This window comes from Brienomyrus brachyistius, chromosome 14 (genome assembly GCF_023856365.1).
Source record: "Brienomyrus brachyistius isolate T26 chromosome 14, BBRACH_0.4, whole genome shotgun sequence".
NCBI classification, from domain to species: Eukaryota; Metazoa; Chordata; class Actinopteri; order Osteoglossiformes; family Mormyridae; genus Brienomyrus; species Brienomyrus brachyistius.
In genome coordinates, this window is record NC_064546.1 from 3,372,540 (window position 1) to 3,390,775 (window position 18,236).

An 18,236-nucleotide genomic window follows, 5' to 3' on the forward strand; every position below is an offset into this window, starting at 1 on the left:
TTCAGCATGATGGGCCGTAATATCATGAGGTTTCCGAGAGCTTCCTCAAAGCAACCTCTGCGCCACACGCAGCCACCCAGTTCGTGGTGTCTGTCCTTTCTTGGCCCCAGGTACAGCAGAAGGGCAGGTACACAAACGTTTTTCGTCTGCCAGTTCTTTCATAATTTTTTTTTAACAGTCCACCTTTCGGACTAGGCGGTAGCCCGCATGCATTTCTTAGTACCCCACGGAGCGTGCGTGATCTGAATGGGAAATGGCGGATTTCATGTAACATTCATACAGCCAGTGTATAACTATAGCTGCTCTGCTCTCCCAGACCTCCCCACACATTCTATCCTTTCAACTTTCAAGCCTTAAAAATGTCACCCTCACCCAGCTTTAATCTGCTCCCATTTATGGCAAAGGGCAAATCTCAGACTCTCTGCGGGGTCAGGTGTCCATGTCGTCAGCTTTATTCCTGCTCACTTTGCCTGTGACATGAGCTTGTGGGTCATTTCTTGGCTTGGTGTGGCTTGGGCAAGGACTCACAGTGACACTGCACTGCACTGGCACTGTAATAGAAATGCTAAAACCACAAAGCCGATACTTGAAAAACACCTAGACGGGGAAGAAACTCTAAGCAAAGCAAAAGAACGACTTCATCCCCTGGGTTAGGTGGCTGAACAAGGTTCCTTTTTTGCTCTCAACTAAGGAAAGGATTCATGAACGAGCACATAGATTCACAGCAGGTTGCATAGAGAGTTAAATACTTTATTGTCTTCTAAAATTTTGAGCTTGAAACACCGAGTGCATTTTTGTTCAGGTTCAAAACGTTATTTGATCGATGTCTTACCTCATGGAATAGAATAGAATATCTTTATTGTCATTGTATGGGTAGAGCGAAACTCAAGAGCGGCGGGACGGTTTAAATCCCTCCCCAACTCTGTATGGCTCTTTTGCATGTTCTCCACATGACATAAATTATACAGAGCTGTGTTGTTTTACTCTTTCACTTAACATGACCTCCATAAATGTAAACACAGGCTTATGTGAAACCACAAGGCGGCCAGTTTAAGTCCTAGAAGGGGATTGTACTCTGAATAGCCTTAGCAAAAAATATCGTGCTGCTAATAATGTAAACAGGGGGAAAAAAAGTAAATAAATTAAATGCTGTGGAAAAGGGGACCTTTGAGGGACCACATTAAACACCCCCTCCATTTGTTGCTCTGGAAATGCATTAAGCTTGTGTTGGACACATACTTCACTGCAGGTGGCACCGCTTGAGGGATTCAGTGATCTTCACTGCTGGCCGCTTGCTGTGCGGGTAGCTGATCATGTTCCCGGTGAGCAGCCACACATCGAGGGGGGTTGGGAGGGAATGAGACCCTCCTCCGGGCTTGTTTACAGCAGCCGCCCTCATCCCGGTGTGCAGTGTGCCTCTCGGGGGTGTGGTTGATAGTAGGCGTGACTATGCCAGACAGTGCCAGACCCAGCGGGGAAGTATCGCTCCTTTCTATCCATCGTTCCCTCCATCCATCGCGATTATCCATCTGATCTTATTTTTGCCAGTGGACAGCGGATTATAGCCCCCATCCTGGTCATTGATTGTAACCGGCAAAGGAAATGTCAAACATCCACATCAGCGGAGATTAACATGATTTGGATATTACCTACTGAGCATGCTAACTGTCAGCCATACTTGTGTGTTCGGTGAGTCCATTTACCGTTTGAAATTCTACAACGACACACATTTATTGCGAGTTAAAGCGGAAATGCTTCTTTTAATTCCAGTTATTTCTTTCTTTGCCCAACACACTTTGTTCCTGGCCATAGTCTCCGCTGCCTGTGCGGATCAAAAGAAAAATCCATCTCGCTGAATAAAAACGCAGCAAAAAAAAAAATATTCTGATCAATAGCTTCTTAGGAAGTTTTAATATGATTTCAGCATTTTTTATTCTGGCCCGATTTTTCATCATTACGTGCGTATTGACGTGTAAATCAGAAAACATGAGTTGCTGCTTAAGGCTCCGACTAATCTAATTTCAGAATATTTTTTCAAGAATGAATTACATGCCCTGCGAAGACTGACATGCAAATGAGTCCTGCACTACATACTACATGATTTATATGTTTGATTACACACACAGTCCAAGAGGAAATTTATCTGCCTTAAGATGATATATCTAATTTCTTTCAGTGTTACCGTAGCTGCGTCCAGTCTGATTGGTTCTCTATTTTGGCCACCCTTGGCTGACTATGATGTCGTGGACTTCATTTATGCTACATTGTGTCTCAAAGTTGCCTGTCTGCTCCCCATAAACATAATGATGCTTAGTGATGTTAGTCCTTCTTGAGTATGTGGCGAGAGACTGAAATAAACCAGTAGTAGGCAATTAAATAATTAATCGAGGGGCCTGCCATTTTCAGTTTTGACCCAGCATCTTAATTGTTTTATTTGATTTGTTATTCTGGTTAATTAAATTAAAATGCAAGATGTGAGAGAGGGATTAATGATTCAGTGTTGAGGGATCTAGAGGACTGTGGTTGTTAGAAGTGCAGTCAGTCAGGTCATGGTGTGCATTTACTATTTATACTGTATATGTTTAGGTTCCAAGCCACAGCCTCCATCCAAACATATTTGAGCTGCTTATATAGTAGCTTGGAGCTTATCCCAGGCACAACAGGGCGCAGAGGAGGGGTGCAGCCTGGCAGGGGTGCCAGCCGGGGCTTGACGTTTCAGGTCCAGAGCAGGATTTTGTTTCAACCAACCAGTTGAGTACTCTGTGACTGTGAGTCTTCATACTCAGCTGGTTGGCTGAAACAAAATCTTGGGCTGGATTTTTGCTTTCTGGACCTGGTATGTCCACCTCTGATGCCAGCCCATCACAGGGCACATGCACACACTCACATACTTTTCGCTTAGCTGCATGTCTCTGGAGCCCAAAGAGCAGAGGTGCCCACAGGATCCCCATAGCATCAGGGGGAGGACATGTAAACTGCGCACACACACCTCCCAAACCTTAAGGTGTGAGGCACCAGTGCTACCTGCTGATCCACCCATGCATCCAAGCCCCATGAGGGCCTTTTTCTGCATTCAGCAATGTCACGATGCAGTTTTTGAAAAGAAAATAGATTTTAGTGCGACTATCTCGGCCGGCTCTGCGAGGGTTTACCGGCCTTTTCGTTACCTGGCTCGCTTTTGATTCCCTCTCTTCCCCGGAGTGGTGGCTGTCGCATGACGGCTGCCTGTTATTCCGATACCGCTGTGCTCAAAAGAAATCTGCGACACTGAAGCTGTTCGCACAGCGAGTTCATGGAAATCCGTGTGCAAGGTACTAGCTAGCTGTGAAACTCAGGGGCTGGAGGAGCAGTGGGATCCTAAAGTTATTATTAACCCATTTACATTTATATTCATTTATTTAGCAGATGCTTTTGTCTAAACCAACATGCAAATGAGACAGATGATGCACCATAAGCATACATCTGTCAGGAAGCTAACGTAGGTACAGCCCCACTGAAATGCCCACCCTCCACCCCCTACAGCTCACACAAGGAATAACATCAATTCGATCTGTTTCACATTTAATTATACATAGCTAATTAAACATTAAAAATTCAAAATGTCAGCCGATACAGTTATATAGCAGATGATTTCCATAAGCAGAGCACAGTAGTGCGGTATGAATTTAGACAGAAGTGAGAGAATATTATTTAATATTCAGTATTGATTGCTGTCTGATTCTTGATTTCTGGAAATTATATATTTTATACAATTATAAAGCAAACTGAGGGAGTGGCAGGGCCCATGGTAGACTGGGCCAGCTTCAGTCCCCTGATGAAACTGACCACCTCCCTCCCCTGCCTACATTGGCCCTAAGTCATGCTAAGCGTAGAATGCTGAATATACAGTAGTTTTCCTATACATGTGATAACTACAATTTCAGTAGTTCTCAGAATTTCATGAACGTTCCAGAATCCTAGTCATACTTATTGTGTAATTTCAGAGAATTTGTTTTGTTTTGTGTTAAAGCATGTAAGGGAAAGAATTCGGTGAACTTTTTCCTGTAAAGATCGTTTGAATTCTGCTTGAAAAGATACAAAAACCGAACATACGGAAAATAACCAACCTCACCGGAAAGTTTATCAAGAATCACCATGTTGATGTATCACAGGGTAAGATAAAATTTGGTTGTTAATGGGCATCAAATCCAGCACAGACCGAGAACAAATGGACATAGTAGCTAAAATATCTATGCATCTAGAATCTAAACTGTGGCAGGAAATAAAACACACAATAAGTTATTACTAAAATTACCTTAAACTTGTTAGCAAGCTTTATAATTACTGGAAACATCTGATGCTGTGTAGTTTGTTCTGTGAGGGTTGCAACCTCTTTGATGATAATTCTGTTTAGAAATGATAAGAACAGCAGTGAGGCTGCAGTCCATTAAGAGTGTACTTTAGCTAATTAAAAAAGGTTTAACGCTGGAGGTCTGTTTGTTGCTTAGTAGTTTTCATGCTGCTCTTGTAAAGTCTACTGTGCTCCCATAGGTGTGCAATACTCATGAAATTCTGGGAACTATATTTTATAGTTGTCACATGTATGGAAAAACTATGCTCAGCATTCTGTGATTGACATGACCCAGAGCCAATGAAAATGGAGGGCTGATCGATTTCAGGAGGGGGCTGGAGCCACCCCGGCCTCCCATTGGCTCATGACAGGAGACACCAGACATGGGATATGATCAAACAGGACTAAATGTTAGTTGTTCTGAGACAGTAGCTGTAGAATTATAGTAATAGTGTTTATGAACCATCCATCCATTCTCCCTCTATAACTGCTTATTCAGTACATTGCAAAAGCTATTCTGGGAACTACAGGGGATACCATGGTTGGAATGTCACTCCATTGGAGTGCGCGTGCATACACACACACACACACACACACACACACCCCACCCAGCGCTAACCTTAACCATAAGTAACTAAACAAAATACAAGACTTAGTTTTTTTATTGCAGTCACAAATTTTTATGAAATTGAGTTTCCCCTTGTGGGGACCGAAAAAATGCCTAAAAAACATAAAAAAAACAGGATTTTATTATATTCTGGGGACATTTAGTATTATAATATCATACACACACCCACAAACAATCCTCATTAAATTATTACTCATGGAATGCCTTTGTAGCTTTTAAACATTCATGGGTTATGAGTATGAAACCTTCAAGAAAAGACATGGGACCTCTGGGGGGGTCAAGCTACAAGAGGGTGGATATTGGACTGTCTGCTTTTGGGGGGTCTTTTGTCATGTTTTGCCATCCAAACAGCAGTGCCCAGGGCAAAGCAAGGCAGTGCTATCTCAGTGTCACAAGCTGGAGACCTTTCTGGAAATGTACACCTGTGATTGTTTTTAGACTCTAGGACCCAGAGCTCAGGTACGAGTGGTGTTAGGCTCAAAGCTTATGTCAGAAGACAAAAGGGTTAGTGCAGATGGGGACAATGCAGTCATCACTTGACAGTAAGGAGGTTATCAGCCATAATTGATATTGACTTCTAAAAATTAGAGGATATTTGAAAAAGCGACTGCAAGGCTTCACATGCTCAAAGCCGTACCAGCATTATGTGCCAGAGTAATGAAAAGTAATGGGTAATTTCACTGTTGTAATTCAATTGGAGCAATGTGAATGGAGGTAGGGGGACTGTGAAATCCTGTCTGGCGCGACCCCCCTGCGTCTGAAATTCCATGCCACTGTGGTCCCGTTCGCTTCTCATTTAGCGTTGGCGCACATGGTAACCCTTTGTACACAGGGAGCTTAGCAAATTAAATGGGGGGTTGGGGGGTGGGGGTCCAATGTAGGTCCATTTGCCAATATAATACCTTTGTGTTCGGGGTCAGGGGACACTGCAGTCATGCTGGCAGAGGCTTTTCTGCAGCCTTCGAGGACTTGAGCTGGCAAACCAATGGCACCCCCCCCCCCCCACTGCACCCCAAACATGCCCCCATCTGGGTTGCCTGGTGCCATGTGTTCTAAAATGATTATGAGGGCCCAGGTGACTAGCCTTAGCCAATGGAGGTTATTATTCCCCCTCCCCACAGATGCCCGATTACAGTGATTGAGGTGGTTGGGGGGGTAGGGGTGGCAAGGGGGGGGCAGGAATGTCAGTGTAACAGGAGCAGACACAGTGTGAATAAGAGACAAAACTGCGACCAGTCTTGGTGGAAACTTTCTATTTTTATCGCCTGCAATTTCCTGTCTGTTGTAGCTGTCCTTGAATGTATTCCGTCCCATTTGGGTGATGCCCGTGTGTATCGGAGGAGCTGGAGTTAGGGCACGTTTCCTGTCACCCGGCGGATTTCAGCTCATGTAACCTCACCGAGTGCTGGCTGAACGAGACCTCCACCCAGCGCTTATTTTAGCGATGGAGCTACTTTGGCATACAAGTTACTCATCAGCTGTTGCTTAGTGGGCTCCGTTCTCCTGAGATCCTGCTCTCAGAAAGTCAAAGAACTGGCTCAAATAAATACTGCAAGAATATCGCGTCCACACAAGTACCAGACGTGCTTTTTTTTTTTTTGCCTCTCTTTATATAAATGTGACAACAGCCTGCTCCTTAACCACTGCTGTGTCATCCCCTCACACTCCCGTGCAAGGCTGTGAGCTGATGAATAATTTACCTTCCTGTGGTCGCCGCCAACCACGAGACTGATGGTAATCGGAGATGAAGCGTTTAACGGCGCCGTTGTTTGGAATGCATTGAAGCTTTCACTGTTACGCTCACAGATTGCCTGTGTCGCTCGGTGCACTGTCGCTGTGATATTGTGATATCACAGTCACGATTTTGCGTAGCATTTTGCCTCCTCTGAAATTGGATGCTCCGCATTCATGCATGTGCCTGGGAAATGTGGCGACTCAGTGGGTAGAGCTGTTGCCTGTACTTTCGGGGTTGCTGGTTTTCCTTTCTTCCAGGTGCTCTAGTTCTCTTCCGTGGGTCAGATCCATGTTTTGGCGAATCAGTGTCTATAAATTTCCTGGTGACTGTGTTGCCTGCCTGTATTTTCCGGGAGCGGCTCCGTATATGTGTGACATGTGGCTCATTGCTTGGTATTTCAAGTAGCAGCCAGTGACTGCATGTTCCCTTCGTTCTGGTGCTTAGAGGGATTTTTCTGGAACGAAGTCCAGTTCAAAAGCTATACGAGAAGAGCAACCGCTAACGAACTTTGACCTGCTGGGCCTGTGAACAGCGAACCTATAATTAAAATTTTGTAAGTTCTACACATGCTGTCATTTCATTGTGTCATTAACTGAAGTAGCTATTCAGTCTGGTCTTCATGGAGCCAGGCAGTTAGTGGCACAGCCAGTCAGGACTGGCAGTGGGACCTTTAACCCACACTGTGAACTGCTAACGCACACTGTTAGAGAAGCTTGAGGAAGCTTCTGTAGCAAAAGCAATTAGATTTTCCAGTCAACTGACTAACATCAGACTTGCACCCCCCCCCCCCCCCCCCAGACACACATTTCTAATATCTTCAGATGTCTGCTATGGTTAATTTTAGAAATGACATGCAAATGCCTGTGATTCTGTATGTGTGTGTGTGTTTGTGTGTGTGTGTGTGTGTGTGTGGTTGGTTTTGAAACTGTATTTGAAATGTAAATGGACAGGTTCAACAGAATCACAATTCCGCTGACGAGGAACATCAATTAGATTTTATGTACCATGAAATTAAATTAACGCCTTCAAGACTCACTTTTTAATAAGTTTGTTGCACTGTTGAAGGGTCGCCCGTGATGAAAATGCGGAAGCCGCTCGTTCGTCTGCTGTGTCGTTTAATATTTTGCGGACTTATGGTTCAGTGGTATGTTATTTTTTTGCTGAAAAGCTGTGATAATGGCAATAGTCATTAACGAAGACTTTGGGGAAAAAAAACAGCCATACGTTGCCCTTAAAAACCTCTGCACACCTGATTGATAGCTAGTAAAAATGTGGTATCAAATGAGAAAAGACATATCTAGCTTGACGTTATTCATTGGTCATGTGTTTAATTTTATGACAGAATTGTTTCGACTGAGCAGGAATGAGACAATGCAAGTCAATGCGTTGTCTCAATGGGGAGATTCTACCCCATAAAGGTGTACAAGGATTTTTCTCTGGGAAATTTGTTTGAAAGACCTTTCAAAGTACCTCCCTTCACCAGATACTGAGGTCTGGGCAGGTTACTTGGGGAGCCTGCATTCAACACAAAAGCCAGCAGCAGCCAACGGGGTCTTTGCACCTTCTATGTTGACGCCACGACATATTTTATTAACAACGATACAAAAAAGAAAGTCTGATTCCGACCGATTTGTTTCTCCTTATTGACAGTTTTACCGCTGGTAGTAAAATGTGGCTATAAAAAATCTAACCTGTTAAAATTTGTCCTGGTACTGTAGCACTTGTCAGATCGGAGGGCAGGTGGCATGCATTCCAGTGCACATGTACCTTAAATTAATGTTCATCCGGGGGAGGGGGGTACAAAAATGTGAGTGGAAAATGCTGAACCTCTATGTTGCTTGCAGTGTTATTAAGAGACGAACCAAATCCAGTTCTGTTTTGAATTGGCACTCCTGTAGGAAGAAAGGTTGCTTTTCCCATAATGCACTGTGGGGACCCTAATGGTTTTCTGTCCTTCCTGCCTTAGCCCTTGCTACAAGTGCAGGTTTTTTCATGTGCTGGAGCTGTGGATAGAAAAGAATCACTGTCCTTCAAGCACATCTGTGGGACCGTCTGTCCACCACCCCTGGGGAGGGCTGGTTATTGATTCCTCTGCAGTTGTGGAGAGAATTGGGGGGGGGGGGGAGAAGGTTAGTCCCTGTGGAAGGTGGAAGCCAGTATACCCACCCCAGGTCATGCGTTGTTTGCTTTCATTGACACACAGCTTTAAAAGGACTTTGGGGAGTTGTGGGGGTCAGGGGGGGCTACAGAGCTGCGAAAGTGGCAACTGCCCTGAACCTGTATCAGGGGGCAAAGAGAAGCATGAAGCCCCATGAGACTGCCGGCCTTTTCTGAGTGCAATACAGACACCTAGAGCCACTTCAGGACCTTCTGTCAGTGTGATATTTATTCAAGTTTGACTTGTGGGGCAGAGGGTGGGTGTTCTCCCTATGCAGAGGGGTGCCTGCTATGGAGGATGAATTATCGGACTCACTCCGAATCACACCCCTGCTCCCCGCCAAGCAGGAGGTCCTGCTGGTCCTGAAAAAGTGGCACGTGGCAGTCATTAGCCTGCAGGGAAGGACATGGTGGCAGACTATCTGGGAGGCCCGGGAAGCTATTCACGGCGGCCCAGTGGGAAGTGGCGTGGCCTCGCACCTCCGCTGTGGCGTCTCCGTCCGCACTCTGTGCGCGTGGAGGTTGCCTGTTTTTCTGGAAGCTTTTCTCCGTGCCAGATGAACCGCCCATGATGCTGTTTGCCCTGTGGCACCCTGGCAACCCATACAGGGTGTTTCCCGGCGTGTGTGTGTGTGTGTGTGTGTGTGTGTGTGTGTACGCCATGCTGCCTGGGAGGGGCTCTAGGTCCCTGTGACTCTGTACTTGATAAGTGCTTGGAAGACGTATGGAAGATATTGTTTCAGGAAATATGTTTTTGGTAGAGGTGAACTGGAGTCACCTACGTTTCCCTGCCCGGTTGGAGAGGGCTCTGGTCACATGACCAGAGTGGGATTTCCTGGCTCGTGCCATTAGCTGCCACACATTAAGGATGTATAATCAGCCAAAGTACAGAAGCAGGATGTCCTGGCAAATTGTTTTATCATGAAGGCTGCAGAAGCACACTCACGTCTTATTAGGGGGGGGAATCAGTGAACCCCCCCCCGCCCCCCTGTTTCTGACAGGAGCTCAGGGAAGCTCCAACTGCTGGGGGGCCCATCAGAGCTGCTCTTTTATTTTACTGCCCCCCTCCCCCCACTCCTGCTCTGATCTCCGCTCTGTGATCCCAGTGAATGGGAATGAACATGAACTCACAATTAATTCAGTTGTCTACTTCAAGTCTCAGTCAGCTGTTCAGAGATGGAAAGTTCAGGTCCAGAAAGTGAGAATCCGAACCAAGATGGAGCACTATGTGGTTGTGGCTCTTTGTGTTGAACCTACTGTAGATTTTCCATCTAATGCTGTTCATATCCCCCAACCGCCTCCCCACCCCCCAAAAAAAAAAAACCCAAATAACAATCCATGCAAGCTAAATCAGATTGCAAATGCACAATGGTGGGGGGGGGTTCCTCATAATTTTGGCTTTGATCTTCTAGCAGCCCACCCACATGATGTCGTGTCATTTCGTTAGCGTGATACTTCATAGGAAAGCCTCATTAAGCAGACGCCAAATCCGGGGCGGCCCCCACCTCTGCCATTCTCTCAGCCATTTATCCATCTCTGCGTCTCGCCCTTCCGCAGCCTTAAAGGTGTCTAATGGGGGTTACGCTGTTCCATTCCCAAGCTAAAGAGTGACACCCGGTCAGGGCAATTTGTTTGCGTTATGGAGTTGGTGGGGGGGGAGGGGGGGGAGATTTTTCTAAAAAAGCAACAGGAAAGTAGGCCGGGATGCGTCTGGCACGCAGGAAGAACAAAACACATTTATTTCCATCTCACTGCCGCTGGGCTGAAACGGGGCCTGCGGGTCACATCGGGCCCCCGCTTCACGTCCCGTTACCCCCGCGTTCACAGCCCCCAGGGAACGGTGCTGCTGTCACTCTTCATCTTCCCCTGTATGTGTTTTGCTGGAGGGGGGTGGTCGCACTGTAATCCTGTGCTGCTTATATGGTGGCATATTTAGATTTTTTTCAAGAGAAATCAATTTACCCTAAGAAACAGCAACGTTTTCCTTTTACGGTGACAGGCATGCCACAAGCTGCTATTCTACATCCATCCATCCATTTTCCAAACCGCTTATCCTACTGGGAAGCGGGGGTCCAGAGCCTATCCCGGAAGCAATGGGCACGAGGCAGGGAACAACCCAGGAGGGGGGGCCAGCCCATCGCAGGGCACACTCACACACCATTCATTCACACATGCACACCTACGGGCAATTTAGCAACTCCAATTAGCCTCAGCATGTTTATGGACTGTGGGGGGGAAACAGGAGTACCCGGAGGAAACCCCACGACGACATGGGGAGAACATGCAAACTCCACACACACGTAACCCAGGCGGAGACTCGAACCCGGGTCCCAGCGGTGTGAGGCAACAGTGCTAACCACTGCACCTCCATGCCACCCCCACTATTGTACATGCAACTGCTGTAATCATATTCTTAAAGATTTTCTCTAAGAATGATTTAATATCATTATCAAATTGTTAATAATAGTTTAATATAGTGTAGAATAGTTAATAATGGGTTAATGCAGTAGCTTAGCATCTTAAGAATATGATAAACTCATGAAAACCAGGCTTGTTTAATATCACAGTATGTGAATTATTTTCTGTTTAATAAGGTAGTTATTTGTCAAATAGTAGATGCCATCACTAGGTGACTTTAGCGTTTCAATACTACATAAGAACCCAACAGAACAATAATAACGTCTGCATCTTGGAGCATGATGTTGCTTGTTTTCCCTCCCAGCCAGAATGGTTCCTTTGCTGTAGCCCCAGCAGTGGAGCCCGATCTCGGTCCATCCCCATTAGCATCACAGGCCTCCTTGCAGAGCCAGGGGGCTCCATGTGGCTCCATGAGGCTCCATGGGGCTGCCTGAACCTCTGATAGAGGCAAAGCAAAGGTGACAGGTGTCCATGGTCTGCTGTCACCCCAGGGCCTGTAAGCACGGCTGGTAGCTCTAAAACTTCTGACCAAAGCAGCCGAGCACAGAGGGATTTACTTGCTCCTTCCTGAAAAGTTTTTTTCTATCTAACAATCCATCTTCTAGCTACCTACTCAATACAGGGTTACACTGAGGGGAGATGATGCTTTTAAAATATGTGTAAAGCTCAGTATGCCCAGCTAAAAGTCAATGTTAAGCACTGCCCAGTTGTGTTCCATCCATCCATCCATCCATCCATCCATTTTCCATAACTGTTGGATCTCAGTGAACCTGGAACATAGCACTAGGCACAAGGAAGGGGCCACCTTGGACAGGATGACCAGTACTGTAATACTAATATACTGTATATATTAGTAGAGTGTAGAGCCCTTTATAAACAGATAAAGGAGGGATCCCACACTTTTCTGGATTTGTGATGCTGGACCGAAGAAAAGAAAATAAAATCAATGGCAGGGAAACACTATTCCATAGAGCTTTCTTATTTGTGAAATTCCTACACTCAGAAACCTGTAATCTGTTATTTATTTATTTTCCAGCACTTTGTCTGAATCTACTTCAATTCAAACCTGCAGAGAAGATAAAAGTTTGGAGTGAAGCATTGTTCCCTCCCAGAGAGAATTTAATGAAATTATGTTCCGCTTTCCTTTTTAACAAAAAATTTATTATTTCTTTTTAAAGTAACCCTTCACAAGTCGTGTCAAAAAGAGAGATGAAAGATGTCCCTGGTTTTGTGTGCAGACGCTAAACATGAAGACACCAAGCTGGAAGGGAAATAACCTGGCGGATTATTATGTATGAAATGGAATGTTGTGCTGTTTTGCATGGAAAAAGTGAAATTTGGCGCTTTTGAAAATTCTTACATGGTTGCAATTTAACTGCGGCCTCTGCAACGCAGGGGCAGATGGTTGTCTGTTAATCTTAAGGCTCGCATCAATTACATGGACTGGACTTACTCGAACCCAGTCTGCATCCCAGTCTCTATCATGATACCGCATGCCCCACTTTGACATGTTCCTGACCCCCACGGTTTTCTTTGTGTGCCTCCACAGCTCCCCCTACTGTCCGTATTGTACACTCCGGCCACGCGTGCAATATCGAGGAGGAGCGCTACACGGAGAGGGTGTACACCATCCGTGAAGGAGAGACCCTCGAACTGACCTGTTTGGTCACTGGGCACCCTCGACCACAGGTGAGGCGCACTGTTCCGGAAGCACCCGTCCGTCGCATGTAAACGTGGATATTTCACACGGATGCTGAAATATAGTACGGATGCTTAAATGATGGTAGAATTATATAGTAGGATGGAATTTTTGTGACTTGAATTCCCTTATCATCCTGAAAAAAACAGCAGGCTACTGGCCTGGAATAAGATGAAATTAAGTAAAATTAAAGAAAGGAGAAGAAAAATCTAATTCAACACAGCCTTAAGAAGGGATGTTTAGCTTTGGGCCATCATGCCACTTTTGTTCTGTACCGCGGCTCATTATTGGCTGAGCCGGATCTTAATACTGTCAGTTGTTTACTTTCTTGGAATCCATCGGATCGGCTAGTTTGCCTGGAGTCCGAAATCCTGTGAAATCACCCCCCCCCCCCCACACACACACACACACACCATGAATTAATTCCCATTCGCCGAGATCAGAGAGTGGAGATCAGAGCAGGCAGTCTGTAATGTCGGTAACCCCACTGATTCACGAATCGCCCAGGACAGCCTATACTATGAACAATTAGCCATTACTTGTCATTGGGCAGACAACTGAGTGAGAGAAAGGGACTCATATTTAGACACTCCCCTTCAGAGTCTGAAGGAATTTTGTGTTGGTCACAGGGCAGATTGAAATCCCACCCCCAACCTGCCCTCCAGAATGACACTATTCAATCGTTTCCCCAAGCCTCCCTGAAACACGGGTCTTAACATTATGTTTGCTGTCCCCCCCCCCAGATTACATTTCGGGAGGGTGATACCACAGTCACACAGACATGGCAGCCGACCCCTGTGGGACCCCCCCGAAAATGTTAACTTGAATTGAATGCATCCTCCAAAATGATCCAGGATATTATATGTAAACCCTGAGCAGATCAATAAACAATTTTCCGTCCCTTAATTGAATATCACTGTAATGTAACAGCTGTAGAAATTTTGCAAAAACAGCTTAAACGTCAAACTGCACAAGGGAAACATATGAAAGAAAAAAACTTAAAAATGTCGAACTACTGTATAGAGCAAGAAGTAAACACTGCATTTGTATTTAAAAACTAAGCAGGGCTGTTTTTCCTCACAATAAGAACGACCTGTTACAATCTCGCCGATAGCTTTCAGCTATTTGATGCATGAAGTGTAGCATAATTAATCGTCGGGGTGAGCTTCATTTGTTTCATCCCCTGTGTGTCTCACGCTGGCTGCTTCCTCTCTGCGCATGCGATACATTTGTAGCAATCTTCTGCCTTTATTAGATTCTGTGCCCAAAACTTTGCAATCAAATGCGGCCTCCAGTGGGAGCGTGAATGCGACGGGCTGTTATCAGGTTTTATGCTAAGCAACCAGTGAGACCACCACACCACACTGACACACTCTTATGCTGCATTCCAGGTAACTTAGAACTAGAAGGTATCTTACCTCCTACTTGAAATAGTGCAATGAATTGGCTGTCAGAGCTCACACTGGGGAACTCAGGCCAATTTCACATACTCCGGCTTCCCTGAGAACCAGATGTCGTGATGTCAGACAATATGGCAGCCTCCACAGGGACAGTCACCCTTTGAAGGCCATGAAGATTTTTCCGGCCTTACATTGAAATAGAAACCACTACAAGTACAATAAAATCTATTATATATGTAGATTGATGTCAAGATGAATCTCAAATATTGCTAAACATTTAGCTACTGTATATGGGTAGCTGTAGCAGTCTATAGCTAGTTCTGGTATATAGCTTACAGAAATTAAACCTCTCTACATAAATGTTTTATAGGCAACCAACTGTGAAATCAACAGAATGTGTGGTTTTTAATTAATCAACCTTTAGGGTTATCACATGCATGCTAATGCATACTATTTGTGGTTTACAGTTTGTAAACTTACAAAATTAAATTATTAAAATTATTATTTCATACGGTAAAATGTACTATATGATTATATTCTGACCGTCAGCAATGCTGATTGTTTTCATTTGGCTAGTGAAACGACTCAGTCTTGAAACTCGGGTTTTTTCAATCTTGAAACCCGGGTTTTTTCAACTCGGAAACCAGAACCTCATGATCATCTGGAACTCAGCATTAATGTAGGGGTCAGACTCCATTTGTTTTCATATAATGATAACTATTTGGAAGCATTTCACAAAAGTGAGGCTAACAGTTTTAACGTTAAGGGATTCATACGTTATGAACGGCTCAGATCATCAAACCCATGGGCTGCCAGTCCTCTTTTTGGTGCAGTAACACTGGTCTTTCTCACTACTTCAAAAAGGATGGGCATAATTAAGTGGATTGGCCAAAATGGGATTATCGCTGACCAGCAACTCATCATGGAGAAACACTTTATATCTTCTCCCATCAATGTGCAGCCAGAAAATCCTCTGCCTCGGATCATGTTTTAGAATTCATATTGATATTTAAAATTAAAAAGGTCAAGCTGCCTTGAATAAGCTAACACATTCAGGTACAAAAGACCTATGCTTCTACTGCCACTGCAGGCTGTGTCATCAATGGCATGTCTCCTTAAGCAAATGTAATAGAAAGATCAAAGGTCTTGTTCTCCAATGACAGATGAAGCTGCCTTTGAAATTCAATAACTGAAACCTTAACTAACATCATGTGAATCAAAGAGTTAACATTTGTCAGTATGGTTAATGCCAAAGGTTAGAGTAAAACACGCCTTCTTAGTCTCTTTGGATTACTTGGGGATAACTTCCCTTCATGTAATGAAAATTTCTTTAATATACACCAGTGCATCAAGCTGAGACATTTAGTGACATTTAAGTGCATTTTATTTGTTTATGTTTTATTTTTATTTACTTATTACTCAGAAAGACAGAAAACAAAGCCAACGGCAGTTGTTTCTATATTAAATCTCCATAAGAACATTGCGAATGTAGCATGGTATGAATTTTTCATCGGTTCGAGATTATTTCTTGAAGACTGACAGCTTTTATATGTTCTTTTTTTTTGGACTGTAATTGGTGAGGGGAAATGTTGGATGCTGCTTTATCAGTAAAGCTAAGGGCTCTGTCTTCAAAAGACATGAAGACCCCCCCCCCCCCCCCCCAAAGGGAAAGCGTTTAACCTTTAACCTCTGTTTACGTACCAAACACCAACAGACACTCTAAAAGGGTCCCAAGGCACCTATAGCTGTCATATTGAATAGCACTGGGAAATGGGATCCTTTGTCGATCAGTTCAAAGGCCGCAAAGCACATGGGACCCTTAACCGATGATCAGTGAGCATGTCGGTTTAGATGAGTCCATTACGCAAGGTTTTTCTTCGGGGCATTGCATCACTGCAAGAGTTATAAACAGGGAAGGAATCGCTTTTTTCACCTCTGTTTTTATCCTTTCTGCCCTAATTTGTTTAAATCTGGGACTTGCCTTTCTCTGAGCTGCTAGACCTCATTCGGACTAGACCTTGGCCATCTGCCAGCAACATGTGGCCTCTCTCAACCTTGGAGAGGAGAAATATTACAGTGTCTGACAGTATCCCCTCTCAGTACTAAAAGACATGCCAATCAGCGGTTGTTAAGCGCTCATTCTCTAGGCTGCAGGTCCTGGTGTGTGACAGCATGCAGTTCTGTACCTCATATCATCTGAGTCCCTTGAAAAATGAACCTTCACTCCATGACAGACCTCCCAAATCAATAGTGATTGATAGGTTCTTCCCCAATATACATTGCGATAGATTCTTCTCCAGCACACATATGTATGAGTCAGCAGCCGCCTGTACAGCATTTCTTACACTGGTTGGTGGATGTCCACAGACGGACCAGCAAACCTGTCTTTCCTAACACAGATGTTCCCTGTTAGTTGACCCCTGGCCAAGCCAGTCAGGGATACATTGTTTGAGAACACCAACTCGCTGTGTCAGTAATCACAAAGCAAACATCACTCTTCATGTCGCAGCAGTCTGCACGGGTTTTGGCCGCAAAGTACAACACAAGGGCGAGCACGGCGCCAATTTGGACTGTTAGCCCCAAGGTGATGGTGCTCAAGGACCTCAGCTAGGCCGAGCTTCTCTTGAGATGGTGCAGCAGAGAGATAAACAAAGATAGCAGCATATTAACATGAATTACCCTTCAGTCTTTGTGTATTACGTGCTTTGAATCCCGACAGCTGAGCTGTACACTTTCTTGAATACTTGCCAGCACTTTAAATTCTAAAAAACACATTTCTGAATATCACCTTATTTTCATAATCTTGCCATTTTTAGGGCCTTGTCAAGCACACACTTGATGACTGAAATCACCTTTTCCTCCCACTGCAGTAAAGGTAAAACACTGTATTTAGTACATGGGAGCTATGCTTTAGAATACAAAAATGAAATTAAAAATCAAATTCAAATGTGGCATGTGTAGTGAGCACTGTTGTGTTCAGTTTATTTATCCTGTTTGTTTAAGCTGAAAAAAAATGCCAGCGGGTTTCCAGAGGCCTTGGTAATGCTGCACTTGCGTTTGTGAGACGTGGACTGTTTCTCCCCTCTGACCGCACACACATCGCAGCATTTGGCCAACATTCTTATTCTTCCATTAAGGATCTAATGACCGGGGACACCTCGTTTTTGGGTATCACGCCCTTCCGTTTCTTTTTTGGCGTCCACCACAGTGCTCCACAGGGGAATAATTTGCGTAATGAGATGCATGCACAAAGATGAGAGAGATACTCTGTGTAGGATGCTTCCTTGCGCTATAGGAGCTTACAAGGGGAGGAACAAGGACTCGCAACGCAACACTCTGCTACGGACACTGTTCTGAGTAATACTGAGTGAGAAATTTGCTCTTTGTTCCGTCACCTGTGCAGCATTTTGTGCCTTTTGGGTTTTTCAAAGAAGACACTCAGGGTGATTGCTTTATGCTAATTTGGTGAGCTTGAACTAGGTTAGAACTGGGAGGTGGGCACTGGTATGTCACGGCACTTGTATGTCACTGCACTGGTTTAATTACAGTGGCAGCTCCTGTGACCATGGAGTGATGCCCGCAGGTCCAATCCACAGCAGTGATGGAGGACAGGACCTGCTTTTACTCTTCTCTTTCAGTCAGCCATCAGCGGGGGCCTGAATCAGCGCCTCCCACTCTACTAGGGAAAAATTATAGCTGAAGGGCTTACCTGTGGGAATTGCCCTTCAGGGATGGAAGGGAGGGGAGGGGGTTCCGTGTGGTTGCCGTCTATGCTGGCATGATGGCGGCTCGGCGGCGGTGTGCCAGCCTTCCCCGCGGAGGCCGGCAGGCTGCGGATGCAGGGTGGCAGGTGGCAGACTGTGGAGGTG

General features: G+C 44.9%; 1 protein-coding gene across 4 annotated transcripts in view; it reads left to right on the forward strand.

Annotated features, from left to right (window-relative positions):
• The window catches only part of mdga2a (MAM domain containing glycosylphosphatidylinositol anchor 2a), a 194,790-nt gene that overhangs the window by 49,262 nt on the left and 127,292 nt on the right, over positions 1–18,236 (forward strand). For all 4 annotated transcript variants that reach the window (XM_048974881.1, XM_048974883.1, XM_048974880.1 and 1 more), the window contains exon 2: positions 12,818–12,957. In XM_048974881.1, coding sequence (XP_048830838.1) covers positions 12,818–12,957 — 140 coding nt within the window. The remainder of the gene's footprint in view (positions 1–12,817; positions 12,958–18,236) is intronic.